Here is a 23,871-nt window from a genome sequence, read left to right on the forward strand (position 1 = left end):
CATACACTGACGAAAGGCTTTACATAATATAATAGGTGTATTAACATTAAATCATCAAAAGATACGATTAATTTGGACCCATCCTATAGAGTCATATCCCTGGGTTGTGAAATTCACCATTCTTATTTTTACATCTTTTTCTGCTATTCCTAAGTATGCATTTAGATTTTATACAGTATCAGCAAACTTACACATAAATACTATTTACTAAGTTTGGCCCCACCCTGGGGTCTGGGGATCATCAATTTTACAATTTTGGTAAAAGACTACCTGCTCTTTCTAAATATCCATTTAGTTTCAATTTAGTATCAATAACACTAAAGAAGATGTTATTTAAGTGTTTTGCACATAGACACTAAATAGTAAGTTTGGCCCCGCCCTGGGGTCAAAACACTTACACTAAGAATCAGGAAATTTACAATTTTGGTAGAGGCATTCCTGCTCTACATCACTATGCATTTAGTTTTTCTTACACGTGTGCAATTCTAGAGAAGATTTTGGAAAATTGGTCAATTTTTAGCAGTTTTTGCCCCACCCCTAGGAGTCCTGAAATTTGCAATTTATGTTCTCATTGTTCCAAAGATGCTTCATATCAAATTTGAAAAGAATTGAAATAATAGTTACCAAGAAGATGTTAAAAATGTCTATTGTTCACACATTAAATAACTGACCATTTTGGCCCCACCCTGATACCAAAACCCCTACCCCTGGGATCATCAAATTTACAATTTTGGTAAAGGAATACCTGCTCTTTCTAAATATCCATTTAGTGTCAATAGCACTAAAGAAGATGTTATTTATGTGTTTTGCACAGACACTATATAGTAAGTTTGGCCCCGCCCTGGGGTCAAAACACCTGCCCCAAGGATCAAGAAATTTATAATTTTGGTAGACATCACTATGTATTTAGTTTTGTTTTTTTTTTTACACGTGTGCAATTCTAGAGAAGAAGATTTTTGAAAATTGGTCAATTTTGGGCAGTTTTTGCCCTGCCCCTAGGGCCCCAGGGGTGCAGGAGTCCTGAAATTTACAATTTAAGTCCCCCTTGTCCCAAAGATGCTTTATACAAAATTTGAAAGGATTGGCCTGGTTATCAAGAAGTTAAAAATGTTCAATTGTTAATGCATGACACACATCAAAAGACGACAACCAATTGCAATAGGTCACCTGAGTAAACTCAGGTGACCTAAAAACTGAAAGTTTGAGGCCTATAAATCATTTTAACATTTCCCTAATTTTTTTTTTAAACATTTTCATTACGTGGCCATATTGGCCCCGCCCAAGGGCCTGAACCTCTGACCCAGGAACCATGAATTTCACAGTTTAGTAGCTATAGAGAGCTTTATGGACATCATAATCATGCATTTAGTTTTTCTCAAATATATATATTGGAGTAGTGCAGAAGTCGATAGGTGCCAGGGTATAGAATTAATATTTTTTTAACTGGCGGCCGCCAGTTAATTTATGTGGCGGCCGCCACTTATTATCTGGAGGTCGCCACATAAATTAACTGGCGGTCGCCAGTTATTTTATCTGGCGGCCGCCACTTAATTTATATATGGCGGCTGCCAATTGCAAAAACAATGTAATTCGTATCGCTGAGTGATTATTTTGGAAAGATTTAGAATAGTACGCAAACACGCAGCACCGTTTTTCAAAGTGTATAGGGATAGTCGGAGGAGAAATTGTCTTCTACAATTGCTGACAAGCAGAAAGAGAACCTAAAATGTCTCTTTTGTCCAAACTTCGTACTCCTAAATTGGAGGGAGGGGGCTCCGTTCATCCTTCAATTGATCAGTTAATTTAATATTACATTTTAACCATTCATTACTATCACCAAAAGAGTGGGGTGGGGGGCAATCCGCCAATTAATCTTATTTCACATGTGAAAATAATTTAGTTTGCATGTGAAAATAACAGAAATTGAACGTTATCAAATAATGGAGGGTCAGCCCCGTGGTTCTACGTATTTAACAATACAATCTAAAAACAATAATTTAATGCTCTTAATTGTATATATATATATCACATACATATTACTAAGCATTGGGGAGGGATTGCACCCCTTTCATTTTGAGAGAGAGATAGAGAAAGGAGTTGAATAACTGGTGACAGCCATATAAATGATTTAAATTGAGTGGCGGCCGTCATATAAATTAAGTGGCGGCCGCCAGTTAAACTGACTGGCGGCCGCCATATAATTAACTGGCTGCCGCCAGATAGATTAACTGGCGGCTGCCAGATAAATTAACTAGCGGCCGCCACTAAATTTATATGGCGGCCGCCAGATAATAAGTGGCGGCCACCAGTTAAATTAAGTGGCGGCCGCCACATAAATTAAGTGGCGGCCGCCAGTTAAATAAATATTAATTCTATACGCTGGCACCTATCGACTTCCGTAGAGTAGAGATGATTCTCCAAGTTTAATACATTTATACAGCACATTTTCATTATAGTCATGTTGGCCCCACTCTAGGGCCTGAACCTGACCCAGGAGTCACAAATTAGGTAGAGAGCTTCATAAACATCATAATCATGCACTTAGTTTTGGGAATAGAGAAGATTTTCTAAGAATAAATACATTTTCACTGTATGGCCCTGCCCTAGAGCCTGAACCTCTGAATCAGGGGCCATGACTTTCACAATTTTGATAGAGGGTTTCATGGGCATCATAGCCATGCATTTAGCTGGGGTGGGGGGTGGGGGGGGGGGTTGCCACATGTGTGGGAATAGAGAAAAGAATTTGTGAAAATAGGGCCTTTTTTTAGCATATTAGGACCTGCCTATGAGGCCCTTTTTTTTAGCATATTTGAACCTGCCTATGAGGCCCATTGGGGGAAGTAAGGCAATAAATTTCACAATTTACATTCCTCTTAGCCTATCAATGCTTCACACCAAAAATAATAACAATTGGCATGGTAGTTTTCAAGAAGACGTTAAAAATGTAAAATTGTTAATGGACGACGGACAATAATGAAGACCAATGGCAGTAGGCGACTCGGGTGACCTAAAGAAAATAAAGTGTGAGGGTAGGGCTGAGGTGGGTGGGTTAGCATATCCATGCTCCTGGGAACAAGACGTGTTTGTGAGACACTGAAGTCCCTGTATGGCAGCAAAGAAATTCTGGTACCCCAAAAGTCATGTCACAAGGAATAAAACATGAATGCCCTATCATTAACCATTCAAAAGTGAGGGCCTAGGTTAAAGCTTTTTAAAAAGTTTAGTAAAATCCCTGAGGTCACAGTGACAAAGTCAAAACTTTTGCCATGTACAGAAATGTCTCGTCAAAAGGAACACACGATGGATTTACAACACAGAACAAGAATCATCAGAAGACCACATAGCTTGCCAGGAAGTGCGAATACTTAACCCATCCTCTCTGATTCTAAAGGTTAAAGTTTTTGAAAATAATGTCAAAGTTCAAGGTCACTAAGTTGTGTCTTGGTACCATATAAAATGCCTTGTCATAAGGCATTTATAAGAGAAATATTAAATCCCCATCACCTTCTTTCAAAAGAAATTAGCAAGTTTTTTAAAAGTAGGTCAGTCCAAGGTCAAGTCAAGTCTTGGTACCAAAATAAAGGTTTGACCATGAAACATCTATATGTAAAATATCAAAACACTATCCCTGTTGGTTGAAACGACAGAGCCCAAGTTAAAGTTTTTCCTTAATGTGTGACACTGGCCTCCTGAGTGTAGCTCTCCAGACATTTGACAAGGCAAGTTGAAAACAAGTCAATGACTTAGAACTATAAAAATGAAAAACGAGAAGCAATCAATTATTCTCATTTATTGCATCTGGTAACAAAACAATGTGCACAATAAAATACATAACATAAGAATTATTATTTTCAAACAAATCATTTTACAGTTCACAAGATTACCAAGTTACTTGAGCCTGTTTCAGTTTCTGAAGCAATACTTTTATTCAGTGTTATCATACAACATAGGTGCACTGTATATTCATATTTTTATTATATCTTCATATCAATTTACATTTACTTTAATAAATTTCATTTCTTGCATGCTTTTCATGTTACAAATCCGAGGTATATAAAGAGCGTAGATTCTTCAAACTCAGAACAATACTGAGAGGGTCCTTATCTACTGTTAATCCATAAAACCAAGACAAACTGCATAATGTGATTTGCCACATTTATTCATTTACAATATATACCGCAGCGGTTGTCTATAGGTAGAGCATTTTCCCCGCATGCGGAATGTCGGGGTTTAAATCCCGGCCACGACAGACCTAAGTCGTTAAAACAGGTAGTGACAGTTCCATCGCCAAACGCTCGGCATCAGATGTGAATGTCACGGGTCCTCAGAGATGACCTTAAAAACGGATGTCCCGTGTCACAGCAGGTGTGGCACGCTAAAGAACCCTCACTGCTCAATGGCCGTAAGCGCCGAGCATAGGCCTGAATTTGAAGCCCTTTCACCGGCCTTGGTGACATCTCCATATGAGTGAAAAGATTCTCGAGCGGGGTGTTAAGCAAGATAAAAACAATCAAAACCAAGACAAGGCCCATGACATTTACTTCAAACACCTGATGTGGATAAAACTGTTCATACCATGAAACCAGCATTTGTGTTTTAGATATCAACTGACCTTCAGTAGTGATATAAACCTAGAGGAAGCTTTTCAATCTTGTCCAAATCATTATAGAGTTAATGATTCTACATCTGTTATAATGAAATCAAAACAAAGATACTAAACATTAGAGCACCCTCTTACAACACTGACTGTTGTAAAAAAATAAACCCACTGACTCGTACACCACACTCCAAATCATACACCTGTTACAACAGGGTCCTAACCTTAACCCTCCTAGAACAGGGTCCTAACCTTAACCCTCTTATAACAGGGTCCTAATCTTAACCCTCTTATAACAGGGTACCGACTGTTGCTAAAAATAAACCCACCGACTCACACACCACATTCCCACTCAGACACCCTTTCACATTTCTCTACACCTTAACTGTTACACCATAATCAGAAAAATGAAGTTACAAATTGCACATTTCCGAGATCCCATCATCCAGTCTTACATCACATGTTCTGACTAGCTTGCTTTCTTAACTACCGTATATGGGATACCTGCACAAAGGAAAACTAATGATTGTGTTGTAATTTATCGATAATTTCATTGTATTCCTACCAGTAAATACTCCCTGCCTGTTACACAGTCCACCCAGATACTTAAATGTTGAAGATTCCCTTTACAACAGATTGCTAACACAACGACGTTTCCTCTAGACACTTCCTACTCAAACACAAGTATCTCTATCACACTTTAAACACTAACTCCCGACAACAATCTTCTCTGAACATCTGCATTATCCGGAGTCAGATTAATCAAACGATTACTGGATTCTGCCAAGTCTGATATTGACACTCTGCCATGCTGTTTAATGAATTTGGCCACAGATTCAAGTTCCTCTACTGTAATGAATATAAACTTTCCCCTGTCGTCCATTACACCGGTCAGCCGTCCCTCTGTCTGTAGTTCCTGCACTCGGTCAACAGCATCCTGAAAAATACAGCTGTCTCTTGCACCATCTTCACAATATATGAAGTTTTTTAGTGAACACAATAGATATTAGATACAAAGTTTCATATCTATCAGATAAGCCATATAGGAGAAGTGTCTACAAGCTATTTTACATCCTCCACCCCTCTTAGATCCACTATGACTTTTATGAAAATAATTGGATCCTCCCATCCAACAAATATGCACATATGCACATCTGCAAATGACAATGAAGCATTGTACAAAGTTTCAAATATATCAGATAAGCCATATTTTATTCACATGTATGTGCACATCGATTTTATATTTTCTTTCACATTTGTAAAGTGCTTTAGAGAACTAATGTTGATAGGGCGCTATATAAATCTTTTAATTACAATTACAATATTGGAGAAATGTTCACAAACTATTTTACATCCTCCACCCCTCTTAGATCCACTCTAACTTTAAGGAAAATAATTGGATCCTCCTGTCCCTAAAATATGCACATCTACAAATGGCAATGAAACATTGTACAAAGTTTCAAGTCTATCCGATTTTAAGCCATGGTAAGACGGACAGACAGGAGGAAAGTACAAAAACAATATGTCTTCCCCTAAGAGAGGGGAGACATAATTATGTATTTCAATTCATATTACCTGTGTTTTGATTTTAAAATGGGCTGCTAAATCTTCCAGCATAATGACTTTCATTTCCTGTATCAAAACAAAAATAGAATTATAAAGCAACTGTACAATAAAATACCCACCATGCTCTCTGAATGCAGATTTGACAGAACCTGACAACCCAAGGCTGTAAAGTACGCCAGCATGAAGCGTGTCAGCACACATCATGTAAAGTATGCCAGCATGAAGTGTGTCAGCACACATCATGAAAAGTACGCCAGCATGAAGCGTGTCAGCACACATCATGAAAAGTACGCCAGCATGAAGCGTGTCAGCACACATCATCAAAAGTACGCCAGCATGAAGCATGTCAGCACATATCATGTTAAGTATGCCAGCATGAAGCATTACAATTCAAACCTCATGTACTTTCAAAAATGAAATTTATTTCTTATATACATGTATGTATTTACATTCTACAGGCTGTCCAGCACTTGTTGAGAAAACATAGGACTAAAACATGAAATTTAAGGGCTTAATTAGGAATTTTATAACTAAATTAGGGTAGTTTTAGACATTCAAATGGACTTATCTTTAAAGAAACTAACAACACGGTCCACGAGCCTTAACAGTCATCTGAGTATCATAACCCTTACAGGTAGTCTCATATTTACATTCAAGTCTCAATATGGAGTCCTTCATGCACATGTTTATGATCTTTTAAAATATGCACACAATTTCTATTCATTTACAGAAGAAAGAAAAATGGAAGTTCAAAATATATAAAACATTTTGATTTAATACATGTTCACTATAAGGTCACATTGGCCCTGTCATAACCCTGACCCAGGGGCCATGAATTTCACAATTTAAGTAGAGGGCTTCATGTACATCATATCCATGCATGCTTTTAGTTTTTCTCCAACATGTGTGGGAGTAAAGAATTTTGAAAATATGGCCCTTTTAAAAGCATTTTTGGTCCAACCCATAAAGCCCCAGGGGTGGTAAGGTTATAAATTTCACAATTTATATTCCTCTTATCCTAGAGATGCTTCACACCAAAAATTGTAACAAATGACCATGTAGTTTACATGAAGATAATTCCAATGTTATTTATTACAATTGTTTTGATTGGACAAAAATATAGCTGAACATGAGTTTATACATCAATAAACCTGAAAACGCAATGTATTCATACACACCTGAAAACAAATAACATAATGCGGGGAAACTATTCAAATTTTTGCAATTGTTAATAAAATGAATCAATTGGAATTATAAGAATCAAACATTCTTTTTGAAGAATTTATCGATGTGTAAACTCCGGACATTTTACTCACAAACTTAACATAAAAGTGCTTTGCACTTTTATTCAGTTTGTGAGTAAAATGTCTGGAGTTTACACATCGATAAATTCTTCAAAAAGAATGTTTAATCCTATATCAAAAATGTAAAATTGTTAATGGACAACAAACGGCACACAATGACAAAGGCCAATTGCAATAGGTCAACAGAGCGATTCAGGTGACCTAAAAGTACTGTAAGTGCAGGAAGGGCATCATCCAGGGTTCCATTGTCCAAGCTGTTATTGGCTATAACCTTAATAGTAACATCTTTGTAACAGTCACAACCAATAAACAAGCTTGACACATGGATCCACTGATCAACTACCTTTCACTGCATTATTTGAATATGATCTGCAAACTACATTTAGACACATTTATTATGAATACATTTTCGAATTGCTAGAGTAGCAAGGTAAAAAAAAAAAAAAAAAAAAGAAATTGACATGAAAAATTAAGGCCTTTTTCGGATTTCTCCTTGAATTCAACATATTTTTAGGAATTTTAGCAAAAAAATAAAAGATTGGGATTTTAAAGGAATTTTTGGGCTGCTGGACAGCCTGATTCTACTTTCATTTCTGTCAAAATTCCCAGCTATTGAAACAGACATACAATATTTATCTGTAGGTATACACACATGCATTGTTCACAACTGCAACACATACATGACAAAATGGCTAGCATTACAATTATTAGGAATATCATAGACAAAAAGATTGGAATTGTAAATATCTATATATTAACAACAGTTGTGTATAGTTAAAAAATAATGCTGGCCTATCCTTTCAAGCAGTGCACATAGATTCATCTGCTGTTTGCAATGAATATCATTTGACTATAACATATAAAGTGCATTTCTCTGACAGTGTGAATTTCTCTGACAGTGTGAATTAGGGTGAATTTCTCTGATAGTGTGAATTTCTCTGACAGTGTGAATTTCTCTGACAATGTGACTGTGTGAATTTCTCTGACAATGTGAATTTCTCTGACAGTGTGAATTTCTCTGACAGTGTGAATTTCTCTGACAGTGTGAATTTCTTTGACCTGTGCACTTTTGGAATAGTGTGCATTTCTAGGATGCGGTGTGCATTTCTGTGATGGTGTAAATTTCTGAGACAGTGTAAATTTTGGGTACTATGTACATTTCTGAGACAGTATGAATTTCTGAGACAATGTACATTTCTGAGACAGTGTAAATTTCTGAGATGGTATGAATTTCTGAGACAGTGTGAATTTCTGAGATGGTATGAATTTATGAGCTGGTGTGATTTTCTGAGACAGTGTGAATTTCTGAGACAGTATGAATTTCTGAGGCAGTATGAATTTCTGAGATGTGTGAATTTCTAAGACAGTGTGAATTTCTGAGACGGTGTGAATGTTTGAGACAGTGTACATTTCTGAGATGGTATGAATTTCTGAGACAGTATGAATTTTTGAGACAGAGTGGATTTCTGAGGCAGTGGGAATTTCTGAGACAGTGTGAATTTTTGAAACAGTGTACATTTCTGAGATGGTATGAATTTCTGAGACAGAGTGGATTTCTGAGACAGTATGAATTTCTGAGACAGAGTGGATTTCTGAGGCAGTGTGAATTTCTGAGACGGTGTGAATTTTTGAGACAGTGTACATTTCTGAGATGGTATGAATTTCTGAGACAGTATGAATTTCTGAGACAGAGTGGATTTCTGAGACGGTGTGAATTTCTGGGATGGTAGAACTAAGAGCACATTGACTGTATTGAAGTAAAACAGAAATCCATGTGACAATATATATAGAGTAGAGAAAACTAATAATCACAAATAAGAGTATTCTGAGGATCATTAACCAAAGTATATACAGGCATTAAATGACCCTCAAATAAAGAATGTAAACATGCTAATTATCTCCGAGTCCTGTCTCTCACAGATACACACACTGTAAAAGTGCATTAACATTCAGGTGTAAAAGACAGACGGATGGATGGTCAGATGAATGAACAGATAAAACACAAAGTGGTTCCTCGATTTCCCATGCAATTCAGATGACATGAAAATCATCCCAACATTTGATTTACATTAAGATATAGTGCATCATTTGATTTGATGATGAATATGAGAATTTGTCAGAAGAGGCATAAATCACATGCTAGTAATCCACTACCCATAATAATTTAAATTCAAATTTTTTGAAGCTACAAATATTATGAATTTGCAAATTTACACACAAAAATAGAAATCCTTCATAGTCACAGCATACTCACCTTAACATAGTCAATAAACTCCTGCAGTAGTGACTGAGACTGTAAAAGAAAACAACATGTCAAAAAGAGTACTCCTATAGTGGAAAACACTACCACCAGCTCCCCAAAAACTTAGATCAACTAAATACTACCACCCCACTCCCCAAAAACTTAGATCAACCAAATACTATCACCCCCACTTCCCTAAAACTTAGATCAACTAAATACTACCACCCCACTCCCCTAAAACTTAGATCAACCAAATACTACCACCCCACTCCCCAAAAACTTAGATCAACTAAATACTACCACAAACACTCCCCTAAAATTTATTGTTATTGTATATTCATATATAGCACTTTATCTAATTAACACAATTATCATAAAGTGCATTTTACACATAAAACAAACTATTTAACAAAAAACAATAAATACATTAAAAAACTAGAGATTGTTTTTATGAAAAAACAAATGTCTCCCCAGCTCCCCAAATTAGAAGTTCTCCAAATGAAACCTCCTCCCCTTAATGTACTGCATGGTATGGAGGAGAAAGCATGAGCAGGAACATAAACAATATGATCTCCAATAAGCCACATGGGAGAAGTGTTCACAAACTATTTACACCCTCCACCCCTCAGATCCACTATAACTTTAAGGACAACAATTGGATCCTTCCGTCCCTGCAAAATGCATACATGGTATATCTGCAAATGGCATTGAAGTATCATACAAAAAATTTCAAGTCTATTGGATAAGCCTTATAGGACAACAACTGGATCCTTCTGTCCCTGCAAAATGCATATCTGCAAATGGCATTGAAGTATCGTACAAAATTTCAAGCATATCAGATAAGCCATATAGGAGGAGAAGATTTCACAAGCATACTCCACCACTCTTAGATCCACTATTTTAGGAAAATAATTGGATCCTCCTGTCCCAAAAATATGCACATCTGCAAATGGCAATGAAGTAATGTACAAAGTTTCAAATCTATCCAATAAGCCATATAGGAGGAGAAGTGTTCACAAGATTTTGTGACAAACAAACGGACAGACGGAAGGAAAGTACGAAAATAACGTCTCCCCCTGAAAGAGGGTATGCATACATTCTCTACCCAGAGTTCCGTGCGCTTCTCACACTACACCTCTGTCAATGGCTTTTTACAGAAATCTTGTAAAAGTTTCTAATATCCAACATTTATGTTTTTGACTAAATATTTAGTCATACTATGAAATGTTTTTGGTGCAATTAAATTGATGCTTTCTGTATATTGTTTAAAATCTCAGTTTTCTGATACTAAATTTGGAACTACTTCGTAATATGCGTATGAATGTAGGACATCCATGTGGTGAAGATTTGAATGCAAACATGGAATCAAAAGTAAGAAAGGCTGTAAAAATACGATAAAACTTGTGAAATAAGAGACAAACAGCTAAATGGTACATATGTACTTATTAAAGTGCCAGTGGGCTATGAAAAGAGCCTCATGTCATCACCTGTTACCAGAACTTTTAAATGGAAAGGAAACCGAGAATTATTGTTTATATCATGTGATTATATTGTCATGTGATTCCAAGCGTTAATTGACAGAGGTGTATGTGAAGATTGCGTAACGCGTCCTCTGGTGAGAGAATGGACATAATTGACATAAAATAATATTAAACTAAGGTAACTAAGAATAGGCAAAACTATCCAAGGTTTTTTTGTTGTTGTTTTTTTATTATTAAAAATCACTATTCACCTAAATATCTAGTTACAAATTAAATGCAAGTTTAAAAGGATAATTATGTTTTAAGTTTATCTTTAAAATAATTTAAAACTTAGAACAACCAAATACTCTATCCCCACTCCCCATAAACTTAAATCACCAAATATTGCCATCCCACTCCCCACAATTCAGAAAAATTAAATACTACCACCCCCACTCCTCCAAAACTTAGATCAAACAAATACTACTACTCTCACTCCCCTAAAACTTAGATCAACCAAATACTATCACCCTCACCCCCCTAAAACTTAGATCAAACAAATATTATCACCCCCATTCCCCAAATACTTAGATCAAACAAATACTGCCACCCAACTCCCCTAAAAGTTAGATCAATCAAATACTTAACTACCCCACTCCCCTAAAACTTAGATCATACAAATACTTAACTACCCAACTCCCCTAAAACTTAGAACAATCAAATACTTAACCACCACACTCCCCTAAAACTTAGATCAACTAAATACTACCACCCCCACTCCCCTAAAACTTAGATCAACCAAATACTACCACTGCACTCCCCTAAAACTTAGATCAACTAAATACTATCACCCCCACTCCCTAAATCACGTAGACAGACAGCACCAACATTGGGAAAGACAGAATTAAAAATGTCCAAAATTGTTGGAGAAATTCAAGGTCTTACAAGAACTGCATGCTATTGCATATTCCCCAAGAACAATAAGAACGATTAAAACTGGCCTGTTTTGAAAATTTGCAACCAAGTTAATCTTTCTTTTCCAGTCTAGTACATTATGGAAAACAGTCATATAAAATCTACATGTATAACATGGGAAACTGTAATAGAGATTCTTTATATCATAAAATCTTCTGTTCTAAGACTAACAAAGGCTGAACTATGACACACAAGTTAAACCATCCAGTCGTCCTGTTTTCATTGTTTAAGTCAAAGTCATAAAATACTTTACAAAAATGGCTGATATTTCATTTTCAATGACTTTAGATCTTTGTATCTTTCAATAAACAAAACATAGGGGATTGGCAGAAGCTTTCCTTGAAGAGGAAGGGTGGACTCCGTCATCACAGATTTTTATAACAGTGTCCGTAATTTTACTCACATCATGTTTTTTTAAGATCACGCAGTATTCAGTTGGATTATCCCCTAAAGTTCCACAATTTGAAATATATGGCACATGACAAAGCTTTAAAAGCATCAACACTAATTGATATTAACTTAGTAAACAATAGCATTGCTCCTGCTGTGAGCTAAATATATATGAGGCATGATAATTTTCTTTATCTTAAAGGAGATAACTCTTAAATTTTATTTTTAAAGATTGTGCTAAAAGTGTAAATTTAATTTTGGAAATTTTATACTCCTATCTCTGGGCCCCAAATAGATAGGGCTCACAAAATTTCAGAAATCTTGTTCCACTTGCCATAATATTTTCTACGGCTTTTATGGTGAAAACTGATCATGCAATTTCTGAGAAATCAAAAATATTAAAAAGCCAATGACCCACACAGTTAATACATCACCTGACTGACTGATGTGAACTAAAACCACTGACTGTGTGTTATGTTAAACAGGAGCGAGCTAAAACCACTGACTGTGTGGTATGTTAAACAGGAACAAGCTAAAACCACTGACTGTGTGTTATGTTAAACAGGAACGAGCTAAAACCACTGACTGTGTGTTATGTTAAACAGGAATGAGCTAAAACCACTGACTGTGTGGTATTTTAACAGAAACAAGCTAAAACCACTGATTGTATGGTATGTTAAACAGGAATGAGCTAAAACCACTGACTGCAGTGTGTTAAACAGGAACGAGCTAAAACCACTGACTGTGGTATTTTAACAGGAATGAGCTAAAACCACTGACTGTGTGGTATGGTAAACAGGAACAAGCTGAAACCATTCACTGTGTAGTATTTTAACAGGAACAAGCTAAAACCACTGATTGTGTGGTACGTTAAACAGGAATGAGCTAAAACCACTGACTGTGTGGTATGTTAAACAGGAATGAGCTAAAACAACGGACTGTGTGGTATGTTAAACAGGAACGAGCTGAAACCATTGACTGTGTGGTATTTTAACAGGAATGAGCTAAAACCACTGACTGTGTGGTATGTTAAACAGGAACGAGCTAAAACCACTGACTGTGTGTTATGTTAAACAGGAACGAGCTAAAACCACTGACTGTGTGGTATGTTAAACAGGAACGAGCTGAAACCATTCACTGTGTAGTATTTTAACAGGAACAAGCTAAAACCACTGATTGTGTGGTACGTTAAACAGGAATGAGCTAAAACCACTGACTGTGTGGTATTTTAACAGGAATGAGCTAAAACCACTGACTGTGTGGTATGTTAAACAGGAATGAGCTAAAACAACGGACTGTGTGGTATGTTAAACAGGAACGAGCTGAAACCATTGACTGTGTGGTATTTTAACAGGAACGAGCTAAAACCACTGATTGTGTGGTATGTTAAACAGGAACGAGATAAAACCACTGACTGTGTGGTATGTTAAACAGGAACAAGCTAAAACAACTGATTGTGTGGTATGTTAAACAGGAATGAGCTAAAACCACTGATTGTGTGGTATGTTAAACAGGAATGAGCTAAAACCACTGACTGTGTGGTATGTTAAACAGGAACAAGCTAAAACAACTGATTGTGTGGTATGTTAAACAGGAATGAGCTAAAACAACTGATTGTGTGGTATGTTAAACAGGAATGAGCTAAAACCACTGACTGTGTGGTAGTTTAACAGGAACAAGCTAAAACCACTGATTGTATGGTATGTTAAACAGGAATGAGCTAAAACCACTGACTGCAGTTTGTTAAACAGGAATGAGCTAAAACCACTGACTGTGTGGTATTTTAACAGGAACAAGCTAAAACCACTGACTGTGTGGTATTTTAACAGGAACGAGCTAAAACCACTGACTGTGTGGTATGTTAAACAAGAACAGCTTTTAATAACCTTTCCATACTCTATGATAATTAGACCCACATATTTCGTAGAATAAATGGACATAAAAGGGACACCCCTGACCACTAATGGCTTGGATTTATAAACATTCTGAACTACAGATACCAAGTCATCGGATTCTAAGACCATATACTTCATGTAATATACCAGTATCTCTTGATTTGTGAAAATGATATTTTATTTTCCTCCAAATAATTTAGTTCATGAAATTTCAAGAACTTTATTGTGAATTGTGCTTGAAAGTAAAACACTCCACCCTCAGGGCCTAGATTCCTTGGGCATGGGGAAAATAAAGAATACAAGGGATATAACTCACTGTGAGGTCCGGACCCTGATCTTCTTCACCCTCCTCCTCAATGCTAAATGCCTCCTTCAGTTTGAGGTATTCCTCATTCTCACGTTTTTCCTCCTCTTCTTTACGAATTCTTTCCTCTTCCGCCTGAAATCAGTATTCAAAAAATAAAACTCTGAGGGTATGATACACTGGATGTTAAGTCTCAGGCAATACATCTGTCATATTGATGTTCTTCAAACATTGTATTCATTCATTTCCAGACTTCTCAGTGAAATATTTGTCAGTAACTTCTGTGAGACTTGATAATTGTGCTTGAGATTTCAAATTTTTTTAAACATTGAAAATAATTCAGTGTTAAACATGATACAATGACATAAATTAAATGTTTTATTTGCAGACTTTGAAAATTAAAAAAAAACAAGAGGTACCGTGAGCAATGCTCACTAAGAATACCCCCCGCTTACCCCAATCTCCCAAAGGGTGTTGTTGATAGGTATAAATTACCTCTTTCCTGAGTGTAAAAATATGGTATGCCTTTGTAGAATAAAATGGAAGATAAAGTCCGAAAACAAATCCATGGTATAGACCTATAATTTTGACTTTGAGATCAAAGGTCGAGGTCATAAAGAGGTCATGAATGTACATGACACATAGTCTCATGGTGATACACCCATGTCTTATGGTATGACTATGTCAAAACCTTATAATCAATTTTGACCTTGAAGTCAAAGTTCAAGGTCATATAGAGGTCATGAAGGTACCCGACACATTGTCTTATGGTGATACAATCATGTGTCAAATATGGTATGCCTATGTCAAAGAACAAAGAAGTCATGGCCCTGACACGAATCCATTGTAAAAACCTTTAATTTTGACCTTGAGGTCAAGGTCATATAGAGGTCGTGAAGGTATATGACACATCATCTCATGGTGATACACTCATGTGTAAAATATGGTATGCCTATGTCAAAGAACAAAGAAGTTATGGCCCGGACACGAATCCATTGTAAAAAACCTTTAATTTTGACCCTGAGGTCAAGGGTCAAGGTCATATAGAGGTCATGAAGGTACTCGACACATCGTCTCATGGTGATCCACCTGTGTGCCAAATATGGTATGCCTAAGTCAAAGAACAAAGAAGTTATGGCCCGGACACGAATCTGCAGACAGACAGATGGATGGACAGACAGACGGACGGACGGACAGGTGGACAGACAGAGTGATTCCTATATACCCCCCAGAACTTTGTTCGGGGGGTATAATAATTAAATTTAAAGTATACACTTTACGTGCATAAAATAAACCCATAGTATTTAAGGATATTAAACAGGCATATGATTTCCGAATTTTCCAGTTTGTGTTCCAAATGGTGGATTTTATCAGTGTTTTTGTAGAAATCACTGAGAAACGTGAAGAGTAAACAGGTCTAAGAGGATGAGGTAGCTTGCACAATAAGGAGGAAACAAACTTTTACATGTAAAGGTCATCCAGTGCAGGAAACCAAGAAATCATCAGCTGCTGCAATCTGTCAGTTTATAAAGCAAACTATGACTAACTCAGAAATCTGTCAGTTTATAAAACAAACTACGACTAAATCAGAAATCTGCCAGTTTATAAAACAAACTACAACTAAATGGCTCAAAATAAGTTTCAGGTCATCACTTTGTTAATGATAGTGATGTGAACTTGAGCTTCACTTTCAGTACTTTAAGTACTTTGATTAATGATAGGGATGATGTGAATAAAACAGTACTGACTCAAGCCTCACTTTCAGTACTTTGATTAATAATAGGGATGATGATTGTGAATAAAACAGTACGGACTCGGGCTTCACTTTCAGTACTTTGATTAATGATAAGGACGATGTGAATAAAACAGTACTGACTCGAGCCTCCTCTTCTGCTTTTAATATCGCCTCCTCTTTTTTCCGCTGTTTTTCCAGTAGTGCCTCTCGTTCTTTTCTCTCTTTTCTCTCCTCCTCCTCTGCCTAAAAAGTAAAACCATGCAATACATTTCTTGATAATTTTAAGTTACCTTTAATTCCTTATTTTGCTGCACATTTGAGTGTGTTGCATGTCTACCTTCATTTCCCAGCCATTAGAACAGGAGTACTATATTTATCTAGATCCATGCACACATTGCTTACAACTACAATGCATTCATGAAGAAATGGCTATCATTACAATTTGTAAAGATATCAAAGGTAAAAACATAGGAAATAGATATATAATATTTACATTTCCAATGTTTTTGACTTTGAAATCTTTACTAATTAAAATGATAACCATTTCCTCGTGAATGTGAACAATGTGCGTACGATTGTTGATAAACAGTACTACTATTTTAACATCTGGGAATATTCCAACAGAAATGAAAGCAAAATATAAATATACAAAATAAATTTCATTTTAGAAAATACATGAGGGTATGAACAGCAACGCTTCACGCCAGCATACTTTTCGGGAAGAGCTAACACGCTTCATGAAGTATGCTGGCGGAGAGTGTCACAGTTCATGCCCTAATGTGTTCAAAAATGAAATGTTTGTTGCAGATGTATATGTATGCAGACTGATCTGAAATCCTACATATGATGTAAGTAATGTATGCAGATTAATGTGAAATCCTACATATGATGTAAGTAATGTATGCAGATTAATGTGAAATCCTACATATGATGTAAGTAATGTATGCAGATTAATGTGAAATCCTATGTATGATGTAAGTTTACTCTAACTAACCCCAAATGATCCTTAAAATTGTACATGAGCCTACAAAAGTATCTAGTTTTAATTAGATTGTACATGAGCCTACAAAAGTATCTAGTTTTAATTAGATTGTACATGAGCCTACAAAAGTATCTAGTTTTAATTAGATTGTACATGAGCCTACAAAAGTATCTAGTTTTAATTAGATTGTACATGAGCCTACAAAAGTATCTAGTTTTAATTAGATTGTACATGAGCCTACAAAAGTATCTAGTTTTAATTAGATTGTACATGAGCCTACAAAAGTATCTAGTTTTAATTAGATTGTACATGAGCCAATCAAAGTATTTAGTTTTAAGTAGATTGCTATGAGAAATATTTCTTGTCGTATCAAATTTACATTTTTTGTGTCTGTAGACAATGACATCACTTGTTTGTTGTTTTTTGGTTGTTGTTTTTTTTTTAGATTTACTAAATGTAAGAAATGTTCTGCTACCTTTCAAACAGCTTAAGCAATAAGGCTTGGCATAAAGCCAAGTATGAATTTTTCTAAATCATTTTGTGTAAACTTGTCAAAATGAACTTCATTTCTATATTTGTTGTGATGTTTGAACCATTCTCTAGGACTAATAAACTTCATTTCTATATAATTATGTTGTGTTGTTGAACCATTCTCTAGGACTAATGAACTTCATTTCTATATATGTTGTGTTATTGAACCATTCTCTAGGACTAATAAACTTCATTTTTATATATGTTGTGTTGTTGAACCATTCTCTAGGACTACTGAACTTCATTTCTATATATATGTTGTGTTGTTGAACCATTCTCTAGGACAGCTAGCCTATTGCTTCCCGTTCTTGGTTTGTATGATTAGTACACTGTCCCTTCTTCTCTATAAGTTTTGCCTCTTCTCTTAAGATGGTATGATATATCAGAAATCTTACCAGTCGCTGCTGTTTCCTCTCTTCTTTCGCTTGTAATTTCAACATCTTCTTCTTCCCGATCTTTTTACTATCTCCCTCGAAATCCTCGAATGGATTGAATTCATCTGAGGGGAGAGCCTCGTCTTCTTCACCTGCAAAACCCAGAGACACAGTTAATCAAATTCTCAAAGTAGTTTCCTGTAAAACCCAGAGACACAGTTAATCAAATTCTCAAAGTAGTTTCCTGTAAAACCCAGAGACACAGTTAATCAAATTCTCAAAGTAGTTTCCTGTAAAACCCAGAGACAGAGTTAATCAAATTCTCAAAGTAGTTTCCTGTAAAACCCAGAGACAGAGTTAATCAAATTCTCAAAGTAGTTTCCTGTAAAACCCAGAGACAGAGTTAATCAAATTCTCAAAGTAGTTTCCTGTAAAACTCAGAGACACAGTTAATCAAATTCTCAAAGTAGTTTCCTGTAAAACCCAGAGACACAGTTATCAAATTCTCAAAGTAGTTTCCTGTAAAACCCAGAGACACAGTTAATCAAATTCTCAAAGTAGTTTCCTGTAAAACCCAGAGACACAGTTAATCAAATCCTTGAAGTAGTTTTCCAGATATGTGGCCTATGGAGATTAAAAATGTGCCCTCCTGTTTTACAGTCAGCATCAATCCATGTAAAATGATTGTTCCTCAAAACGATAAACAAAAATAAAAGGCTCATGGACCTTAACAGTCACCTGAGTGACCTAACAAAAACGAAAAATGATTTGAATTCTTGACAACACTTCAACTGTACAATTTTAATTATTGGCAAGACTGATTTCCATTTCTTTAGAAAATGACTGACACAAAACATGTACTAAACAATGTTCTCTTCACAAAGATTTTTTGCATTACATTTTGATATTATTGTTTGATATATATTTCACAATGAACTTTAAGTATTCAAACAAAGAAGTCACAGTCGCAGCAATTCATCATCGTGTCAAATCAATTCAGCCTAAACCTGTGAGTTTCATACCATGGCATTTTATCTAAATAATAGTATGGAGTTGAAAGCAGAACATCGTTTGTAGGTATGATGCAGATTTGATAAAATATCTAGGTTTTTGCTTACATTGTGGGTCTGATGCAAATTTGATGAAATATCTAGATTTTTGCTTACATAGTACATTTTGTAGGTATGATGCAGATTTGATAAAATATCTTAGACTAGATTTTTGCTTACATTGTAGGTTTGATGTAGATATGATAGAATATCTAGATTTTTGCATACATTGTAAGTTTGATGCAGATTTGATAAAAAATCTACATGTAGATATAATTTTCTTAAATTGTAACTTTGTAGATTATTCACAAGAACAAAATTTTTGCAAATGGCTAGTCTTGCATTAATTATGTGTGAATAATGTTTTCACAAATAAAACGTGATTTACAGATACTACCATTTCTCTAATATGGTTCTCGTGATTTACAGTATACTACCATTTCTCTGATCTGGTTCTCGTGTTTACAGAATACTACCATTTATCTAATCTGGTTCTCCTGTTTACAGAATACTACCTTTTCTCTGTTCTGGTTCTCTTACCTGAGTCCTCCTCCTCTCGGAGTGCCATTCGATTTCTTCTCCTCCGTCTCACACCCGGTGGCTGATTTTCATTCCTTGCCCTGGCTACTGGCTGCCTCTCCTCACCCCTGTTCTCGTGCTTTCCTGATAAAACAAAAAACACTTTAACTGCAATTTCCTGGTCCCCAAACAAATGTTTAACATGTAATTTTACTTTCAGATTATAAAAGTATATGCTATTCAAATTCTTTACGTTATAATCAGTCACTGACAGTTCGACATAAATTCATTTCTGCATACATTAGAAATGAGTGCAATAAACTAGAGTTGTCTGCAGACAAAAGAGTTCACACTTTGAGAGGTAAAGTTGGAGGGGGGGGGGGGGTTCATATGAGTGTCAGATTAATAGTGTTGTCAGTGAATGACAGGTAACACAATCTTAATCATGCAGTGCAAGAAGCATAAACAGTTATAAAAAAAAAAATGAACCTCTTTATGTTAACTGTACAAGGGGTGATTAAAATTGCAGGTGACTCTCGATGGCTCAAACTTCGATCTCTCTAAGTTTTAGATCTCTCGAAGTGAAATCATGGTCCCGATTTTTTTTTCTTCTATATATATCTAAGTAAATTTACTATCGGTCTCTCAAACGTTCAATCTCTCAAAGTTCTTGATCTCTCGAAGAGAAGATGGGTACGAAAAACATATTTCATTGTTTTTCACTCTAGATCTCTCAAAGTGGTGGTATAGTATACCCACCGTTACCCAAGCATATAATTATTTCCGCATGGACCTTGCCTGGATTTTGTGGATTGCCGGAGGCAAGCGTGGTTGTGGTAATTAGGTGTTTACTTAGCCCAATGTTTACATCGCCCTGCTTCTTTGTGGAGGAGGACACTTGCTTATATAATTGGTCAGTTTTCACCCTGCACTGGGGTCTTGTGATGATTAAAATGTGTATATAATCCGACTATGAATAAAATATATTCTTTGTTTCGACTTCACACGAAGAGAGTAAGTTTGAGACATTAATTTAGAGACAATAATTTGGAGATCTAGAGACTGTTAAATTTCTCAAGTTTCTTCTTTGTGTAAAGTTATTCTAAAATCTATCATAAATTAATTTTGGCTTTGTGTATTTAAAAGTGACAAAAAATTGTGCTCTGTGTAGTTAGCGACAGTATAAAGCTTTATCAGATATTAGTTTTGTATGCCTATAATCTTAGCATGAGAAATGAACAAATAAATACATTAACTTTAAAATCTTTTTATTAATTAATACAAAATAAGGTTCTATAATATGAAATGAAATGAATTACCATGAAGGAAAATGTGTCAAAACGATCCCATGATCTTGCTGGTATACATTTACGGTTACTGTAAAATCTTAACCATATGGTTGAACCTTCAATTTCTGAATTTCAATCTCTCCAACTCTCGATCTCTAGAAGTTTTACCAAGGTCCCTTGAACTTCAAGTTATCGAGAGTCACCTGTAAAAAGTTCATGGACTGGTACCATATAACGGAGTGCTCCTAATGTATGCCTGACCCCATAAATGTGGCACCCTCAGTAAGGTCCCCATAAATGTGGCACCCTCAGTAAGGTCCCCATAAATTTGGCACCCTCAGTAAGGTCCCCATAAATGTGGCACCCTCAGTAAGGTCCCCATAAATGTGGCACCCTCAGTAAGGTCCCCATAAATGTGGTACCCTCAGTTAGGGTAAGGCAATCCCCATAAATTCCAATCCTATTGTTGAATGTTGATATGATTAACAATAACTTTTTCAAATGATTTTGAATTTGGTCTTGTACATACATTTTTTTTTTTTTGTAATTTCAATGAATGGTAGTACTGTAATTTCCATCATTTTTGGGGGGTAATTTCGGGCATTCTCTGTGCCATGAGCAGCTGACGAATATTCCTTCTTTACATCTGAATCTGATGAGAGACCAGCACAATATACATTTCTTAAATTCCTTTACTTTCATCCAAAAATTCCAACTCCGTTAATTGAATATATTTTCGCAACAAAAAACATGTCACTTTGTGGTCCTAAAACAGTGATCATTGTTGATATAGGTTTGCCAAGAGTTTGTAACTGTTAAAACGTATATACAGGAGGAATGTGCAACTAAACGTCAGTGAATAAAATACCATAGTGTAGAATTCTAGACTTTTGGTATACTTTATATTAATTTGAAGGTTTGCTTGAAAAGGTAATAAGTAAATAGGCTTATTTTTGGAGTGCTCGTGTTGATTGTTTGCATACTCTCCTTCTAGTAGTTCATTTTCGGGGAAAAATTGAAAACGTACGAATATGTTTGCAAACACTACGACAAAATTGATGATGCAATCTACACCCACAAACGACAACGCACACATGTAAACAAAAGATCTACCATTCTGGTCAGTCGACGAAATAGGGCCAGCAATTTTTTTCCTTATATAACTGGTACCGATAAACGGTACCATTCCCAATGCCAAAAAACATTGATTTTTTCCAATTTTGAGACTAAAAATTCCCAATTTACTTGCCGAAAAATAGACTGCCGACATCGTAATTTTCTTAGTCTAAAACGCTGTACAAGTTAACTAAATTGTTCACTTCCAGTGTTAATCGAAAGTACAGATCATGGCAGTGCGCGTGTTTTGTAGAGCTACGACGATTCTAAAATGAAGCTACAATGATTCCTTATGTATCACAATAGCAAATATTACCGTAAAAAGGTTTATAAAGGGATGACTACTTCTTGTTTTGTTCTCTTTTTTTCTTTTCTTTTAGTTGAAATTATTTGCCAATACATTGGTAGAAAATTCCCAATTTGTTGGATTTTGACGCTATTTTTCCCAACTGAATGGGTACCGGTACCAGTACCAGTGGGTAGAAAAAAATCGCTGAGGGCAGTCGACGATATTTACAATCAACACAACAAACCTTTCTTGTTGTCTTTACAAAATATCGTGAACACCTGACGAGAGAACAGCAAAGGGGGCTGTCACGAAATATTTGCATTCTTTTATATATGACCCTTCTCTATATCTTATTATATAGAGAGAGAAGGGTCATATTATATAAAAGAATGCAAATATTTCGTGACAGGCCCCTGTGAGAATAGATAGCACAACATACCTTTCTTGTTGTCTTTACAAAATATCGAGGCAAGCAACATTGTGATGCCTACGATTGCCATCATAACTAAATACACAGTTCCCTGGTCAACAGCCATTTCCTGGTTTTCTTAATCTACTCAGCACGGCACTCACAAATGACATATGTTTTTATATCCAACACACACAGACCAACACGACGGAAATACTCAAGTAATGATAACCGTTAAAGTAATCCGACGCCAACTATTTTTCCGGATTTTTATACCATCTTGAAACAAATCATTTGAAATGTTTTATCTAAACATCGTTGGCAGTAAAAGAAAGAATTATATTTTCCTTAGAGTATGCAGATTCGTTGATTATTGTAATAGTTATTCATATAGTTATTTTGTTGCATGAATTTACTTATAATGAGAGTTACAAGCGAGTCGGACGATGTCGTCTTTGTCATGAACGTTTCACGTTACTGACAACTAGATCTTACATACATTTGTAAGGCCAAAGAGAACTTTCAAGAGCGTCTTCACTCTTTGATAACTCATGAAATTTAACGATATTGATAAATATCAATGTGATATTCAGGTACAAAGTTCTCTCGTTCAGATTTTAAAAAGACCCGCTCCAGGAGTTGATGAAATTCTCTAACTTACAGCTAACTTGTTATTAACTCTTGCATTTATAAAATAGTGATATAGCTAGACGTTAATTGTCAATTAAACTTAACTAGCCTTCGTGCAACTAAGTCCAGATATTTTAGATTTCCATAATTTTGTTTCGAAATAAAGAATCAGCAGCGTATTTTCAAGCAGCATTGAATAATAAAGAAGTGCAACA

At 35.7% G+C, this 23,871-nt stretch overlaps 1 protein-coding gene across 1 annotated transcript; it reads right to left on the minus strand.

Annotated features, from left to right (window-relative positions):
• Positions 1–3,777: 3,777 nt before the first annotated feature.
• On the minus strand, positions 3,778–23,267 carry LOC125657562 (DDRGK domain-containing protein 1-like). Its single transcript, XM_048888222.2, has 8 exons — positions 23,057–23,267; positions 19,945–20,067; positions 18,377–18,507; positions 16,610–16,711; positions 14,746–14,868; positions 9,722–9,760; positions 6,173–6,229; positions 3,778–5,534 (listed from the first exon to the last, which is right to left on the minus strand). The coding sequence occupies exons 1-8, from the start codon at positions 23,151–23,153 to the stop codon at positions 5,298–5,300; spliced, it is 909 nt and encodes a 302-aa protein (XP_048744179.2). The 5' UTR covers positions 23,154–23,267; the 3' UTR covers positions 3,778–5,297.
• Between the last annotated feature and the right edge of the window lie 604 nt (positions 23,268–23,871).

The sequence above is a fragment of the Ostrea edulis genome, chromosome 9 (genome assembly GCF_947568905.1).
Source record: "Ostrea edulis chromosome 9, xbOstEdul1.1, whole genome shotgun sequence".
In the NCBI taxonomy this organism is placed as follows: domain Eukaryota; kingdom Metazoa; phylum Mollusca; class Bivalvia; order Ostreida; family Ostreidae; genus Ostrea; species Ostrea edulis.

Bases quoted from the DNA above. Each gene is read 5' to 3' on its own strand.
- LOC125657562 (XM_048888222.2), bottom strand. From the start codon at position 23,153: ATGGCTGTTGACCAGGGAACTGTGTATTTAGTTATGATGGCAATCGTA. The intron at 20,068-23,056 runs GTATGTTGTGCT...TTGTTTTATCAG, and splicing joins TTGTAAAGACAACAAGAAAG to GAAAGCACGAGAACAGGGGT. The intron at 9,761-14,745 runs GTGAGTTATATC...TTTCTTTTACAG, and splicing joins ATCAGGGTCCGGACCTCACA to TCTCAGTCACTACTGCAGGA.